General features: G+C 67.2%; 1 protein-coding gene across 1 annotated transcript in view; it reads left to right on the plus strand.

Annotated features, from left to right (window-relative positions):
- KIF26A (kinesin family member 26A) overlaps window positions 1-5,661 on the plus strand; it is a gene marked incomplete at its 5' end in the record, with an annotated part of 35,307 nt that overhangs the window by 15,318 nt on the left and 14,328 nt on the right. The window contains 1 exon segment of the mRNA XM_025042129.1: window positions 1,756-1,907. Coding sequence (XP_024897897.1) covers window positions 1,756-1,907 — 152 coding nt within the window.

Genomic DNA, 5,661 nt, shown 5'->3' on the forward strand with positions numbered 1-5,661 from the left:
GGGTCTCAGCGAGCCCAGCTGTGCCCTGGTGGTGACATCGATGTGACGTAAGTTTAAAGTTAGTTCTTTCCTGCACCACTCTGCCTGACGACGGAGTTCAGAGCATTCGCAGGGAGCACCCGTGTTAGTGACGAGAAAGAGAATTCTCACGCGAGGTAAGGGAGTGACATGTCGTGTGCGTGTAAGGTGGACGACGGATGTGGCTGGCCCTCATCACCCCTGCCTGCCGGGAGAAGCAGCTTCCGGTTCTCACTGCCCGGGTCTAGGCCTGGCTGACCTCCTTCCAGAATGTTCCCCATGAGCTGGCACCCACTCTGCTCCCACAGCCACACTTCCCTCTGGCATGGGGCCCACCCAGCCACGGGCCGGGTCTGCCTGGTCTCTGTGCCCCCCGGGCTGTGCGTACCTGCAGGACAGATCGAATACTTACTGTGTGCCGGGCAAGGCGCCAGCCGGGTGTGGCGGAGGTGGTCCCTTGCAGGGGCCTCCTGTCCCGGCATGCACTGGGTGCTCACGCAAGCTAGCGGGGTGGGAGAACATGCCGCGCACCGCTGAGCGTGGCCCTGTCACTCTGGGCGAGAAGCACTGGACAAATGGGGGAAGGGGTCAGGCAGGGGTGGCCAGGGCAGGGAATGGCTCGGAGACGGAGCGGGCTGAGGGGTGCATAGTCCCTGCCCTACAAGCAAAGGCAGGGCAGGTGGCAGGGCCCAGTGTGCTGGCACAGTGCCCGGCGAGGGCCTAGGCCGTTCCAGGTGTGCCCTGCTGTGCTCCAGATCTCACAGCCCTGGAGGAGCAGCTGGTGACCTGGGGCCAGGTGGGGTGCTTGGCTTCCGTACAGCCTAAGGCTTGGGGCTGTCTGTGCACTTCCCTTGCAGACACGTTTTTTCTGTGTCGCAAGAGGGGTTAGCAAGCCAGTGCCGACCACAGGCCGGGTGGGCTGAGACCCTTGGCCATGTGAGGAGCAGTGCTGCTCTGAGGTGGCAAGACCTCCTTCCAGAACATTCTTCCTGGGGCCTGTGTGGCTTATTCTGCTGGTGTCATCCTGGCCTCTGGCTGTGTCACTTGGGAGACCTCAAGGACGCTGGGCCCTCCAGAGCGTGGCTGCCACCTCACAGAGGGTGCCACAGCCGTGGTTGTGGGGCCGGGCTGTGGTGCCCGGTGGGGCCAGAGGGCTGGGCACAGGGAAAGGGGCCGTGCCGAGGGCCGGCTGGGGCAGGCCGCCCTCCGCTGCCCGCGGCCACAGCCACCCCCTGTGGGGCCGGTGACGCGCGGTGGCTGGGTCACTTGGCCGGCGCCATCCCGGGAGCTCGTAATTACATCTGAGCTTCGTGGGGAGGCTGTGTTCGCCGGGATTTATTTTAGCTAATTCGCGGGAAATGCCGGGGTTGTATTTCAGATGATGGGGACGTGTATGTTATCACATGTGGGGCAATTAGGACTTGTGACAAATATTTATTGTGGTTTCTTCTCTAATCGGGCCTCTGGGTGCTCCCAGACGGAGGGTGCAGGGCTGAGGGCTGGGAGTCCCTGTCCCTCAGTCCTGAGCATGGCGTTCCTGACGGGGGTGGGGCTGGGGACTCAGGCCCAGGGCAGGCGTCTGTGTCTACCACGCCCCCATGGGGCCCTGTGGGCGGGCCGCCCCGTGCCCCAAGCTGTCAGGGTCTGGGGTGCAGGGGCCTGGGGACATGCAGACTCCAGGAGGGCGGGGGGCTGAGGCAGCGGCCGTCTGGTCACGTGCCCCCTCCTTTCCTGCAGGCCGAGGCCGCCGTGGCTGCGGTGGCGGTGGCGGACACAGTTCGAGACAGCGCCCCCGCCGTGGGCCCTGGCGGCACGTCGGAGCTGTGGGGCCGCAGTGGGGCCTGCGCGGCAGCCCCGGGCCCGTCAGCCGCGGCCTCCTTCTTCGTCAGGTACGTCCTCCGGGCTGGACTGCGAGTCCTGGCCCCTCAGTCTGCAGCCGCCCTGGGGAACCGCGGCCTCACTGCGGAGTCCCGTGGCCAGAGGCCTCTGCTGGCTGCCCCTGCTGGCCTCCCAGGGCACCCAGGTGACGGCGGGGTCTAGAGGGGCCTCTCGTCCCAAGTGTGGGATACAGCCAAGTTCAAATCCAGTCTCTGCCCCTTCCAAGCTGCGCAGCCCTGGGCAAGTCACACAGCCTCTCTGTGCCTTAGTTTGCTCACCTGTCAGGTGGCGCTTTCTTCAGAATTTCTGGGAGTGCAGGGAGAGGGGCAGCACGGGTGCGGGCTCTGCGGGGGTGTCCCGGGCCAGCGTGGGACGGGGCTGCAGGGGGAGGCTGACGGGGGGCCTGAGGATCCAAGGGGGCATTTCCAAGCGGCAGAGGAGTTTGGGGTGAACTAGGGAGGGGTCCTCGAGGGCAGGCTGCACCTGGGCCCCCCGTCTCCTCCCCCTCCTGGTAGCACACTCCACAGCTAGCGTGCCCGTGGCGGCTGGGTCCCGCCCACCGTCAGCCAGGAGCCAAGTGGGTCCCTGTTCCAGGCCCGAGCTCTGGTGTTTGGGGGTGACTGGAGCCAGAGTTTGCTGCCCGGGTGCCGGGGATGTCTGGCTGTGGCTTTGCAGGCTGCAGGCTCTGAGGGTGTCAGCTGGTGTTGGGGGTCGGAGTGGGGGGACTCCGTGAGCTGGGGTGTGAAGGTGGGATCAGGGGCGGGGAGCAGTCCCTGCCTCAGCTTCCCCTCCTGCCCCCCCGGCAGGGCCTGGGGTTCTGCAGACTCAAGGCCAGCGTTCGTTCTGGGGATCACAGCATGTGACGGTGGTAATGAGCGGTGGTGACTGGCCCAGCCACAGGTCACTGTCCCATCAGCATCCCTGCGGCCGCTGATCAGCCTGGCCAGGAATCATGCACGGGCGCAGGATAGGCACCCGGTCGGTGGGTGGGGGGCCGCTCGGTCTGATTGGGGAGCGGCGGGTGGGGTGTGCGATGGGGGTGTTGTCGGGGCGCCCGGCTGGCGAGCATGTCACCGTGTCCCAGCGCAGCAGGCTCACAGCCCCGGGGAGGCATGGAGCCCAGCTGAGACCCTCCGTCTGCGGGGCCCGGGGCAGGGGCGGCGTCTGTCCGGTGGGCTCAGGCCCCGTGTCGGGGCGGGGAGGGACGGACAGCTGCTGAGGGTCCTGCTGGTCAGTCTCCGCCTGGGCTGTGGGCAGCAACCACTGTCCATCAGGCCGCGGTTTCGGGCGCGTCCAAGCCCGAGACCCTATGAAGAAGCCGCCCCAGCAGTTCCGGTCCTGGGGCCACACGGGCTCATTGACGTCCCCGTGGCCCCTGCACGGAGCGTGCCATGCGCCTTTTGTCTGGAGCCTGGCAAGGCTGCCACTGACCTTGGGAAGTTACCATAGAAACAGGCATTTGGGCTGGGGCAGGGGAGCCGTATCTCCCAGGGTCTTGAGGGGCCCTGCAGCTCCCGTGACATCCAGCCTGCGGGACGCCCCAAATGGCAGTGGCCTCTCGAAGCGCTGTGGGCCGAGTTGGGGGTGGTGTCCTGGCTGGGAACGTGCTCCAAGCTCTGCCTGAGACCCTCTGCCTTTTGGGGCTACAGCACCCTTAACCATCGAATGAGATGGGGTGCTCTGGGCTGGACAGCCTCCCTTGATTTTTGGGGTGCCGTGGCTCAGAGAGAAAGGGGCTTGTCCAGAGTCCCCAGGAGACGTGGAACTGCTGGACCCTGCCCTGGGAGGCTCAGGCACACTGCCGTGCTCCGTGTTCCCACCTCCACCTCCTAGGGACCTGCGGAAGCAAAGCCGACCCCGCCCATGCCCGGGCCCGCAGGAATTTCTGGCTGGTGAGGGGGGCATCTGTGGAGGCAGCGTTGGTGGCCGCGGGGCATCTGAAGGGGCAGGGCAGAGGGCTGCCGCAGGCTGCGTGCCACAGGGCGGGCTCTGAGGGTGGGGCGGGGCTGAGGGTTCGAGATCGCCCTGTGCCCACTGCCTGCGGGCCTGCTCTGGCCTCGGGTCCTCCCGGGGACCTCGAGCTCCTTGCCTCCATGCAGGGGGCCGAGTGGGTTGCTTCGGCGACACCTGCACACCCAGGCTCTCATCCACTCCCGTGGGGCGTGGCAGACCCCCCAGCTGGTCTGGGCTGGCCGCTGGTGTGCTGCGGCCACAGCTGTCGCCAGAGCTCGGCGTGCCACCCCCGGCGGAGTTCTGGAGAGGCCGAGCCCTGGGGCCGGCCCTGTAGTTACGTTTTCTCCAGAGGCTCCGGTGACCTTGACTCCCCTCCCAGAGCACCCCTCCCCCACAGCGGTAACATCCCGTCCTTCCTCCTCCTCCGGATGCCTCCGTTATCACTCTCCTGCTCGGCCCTCTGGGCCTTTCCGGGGCTCCCCCCCGCACCCCTGAATCCAGATGCCATGGGAAGAATTGCTGGGAGTCTCCTCAGCAGGCAGGGGGTGGGGGGACTGCCAGCACAGCTCACCGCTCGCATGGGGCCCCTCCCCTGCCCCAGTGCGGCCTCAGTGGGGCCCCCTCCCCGGGTCTGCCTGGAGGACGGCAGGCCTGGCACCTGGCAGGGCTGCCCTTCCCCGCAGTGTGGGGTCGAGGGTGCCAGTGCCGTGGAAAATAACAGCCGTGGCGGGGGGCGGGGGTCAGGGGTGCTGGGTCCATGGTTCCTCGCCTCCAGTCTAGGGCCCCCTTGGTAGCCGTGCACCCCTGGGCCCTCAGGGCCTAGGGGTGGCAGCTGCCCCGGGTTGACGCGGGGCGGGGGTGGGGTGTGGCTGGTCCCTCGGCCTCCTCACCGCCGTGGAAGCTCTGGCTTGGCCGGACCGGGCCCCACACGTCTGGAAGGCCGTGTGTCTCCTCGGGGTAATGAAGGGCTGTGGCGTCAAGGCCAACTGCCTGTGAAATTACCTTCTCGTTTGGAAGAGGCAATTTTTTTTGTAAAAAAGCAAAATATTTCTCTTCCTGTTTATGCGAGTCAACGACCAGAGCCAGCGAGCCCAGGAGGGGCTGGGGGGATCACAGCGAGGGGCTGGGGGACGTTTCAGAGCCAAATGCACACGCACCCCGCTCCCCCAGTCCCTCGCTCGCCCGCTGACCGGCTCTGGGCCTGGCAAACGCCCATCCTCCAGGGCCGCTGCCCAGCGGGGGAGCAGCCTGTGAACCTGTGGGATCTGGGGGCATAGGTCTGAGGAGCCCAGCCCGGGCATCGGCAGGCTTTCTGGAGGCGTCCTCCGAGGATGGGGGGGCTCAGGCCACTCACACTCGCCCCTGCTCCCCGCATGTCCCTCCCAGCGTGCCTCACCGCTGCCGGGCCCACCTTGGCCCCGGACTCCCTAGCTGTGCCGTGGGCACCCGCGGGCCTGGGTGCGGCACCCCACGTCCTTGGTCTCTGTGAGGTCTGGGTCGCACCCCTGCTGTCTCCACCCCCACTGCCCTCGAAGGCAGAGCTGGCCTGGCCCCCCGGTCCCCCCAGGCCATGCCAGCCTGGTGCACTAGCCACATGGCTGCGGTTGGTCCCAGTTTGCCAGGGCCTGGTTTCATCTAGGGAGGAAGTGGCCGTCCGGGCCTCGTTAATGCGGTGACTCTAATGCGGTGACATGCCCTTGAGTCACGCTGGTGAGGGCAGGGACTGGGCCAGTGGTGCAGGGCAGCTTCCTGGCCCCCAGCCCTCAGGCCTGGCCGCTGATGGGGCGGGGCGGGGCAGGGAGCGGCGGGGGA

This window comes from Pteropus alecto, unplaced genomic scaffold (assembly GCF_000325575.1).
Source record: "Pteropus alecto unplaced genomic scaffold, ASM32557v1 scaffold8, whole genome shotgun sequence".
NCBI lineage: Eukaryota > Metazoa > Chordata > Mammalia > Chiroptera > Pteropodidae > Pteropus > Pteropus alecto.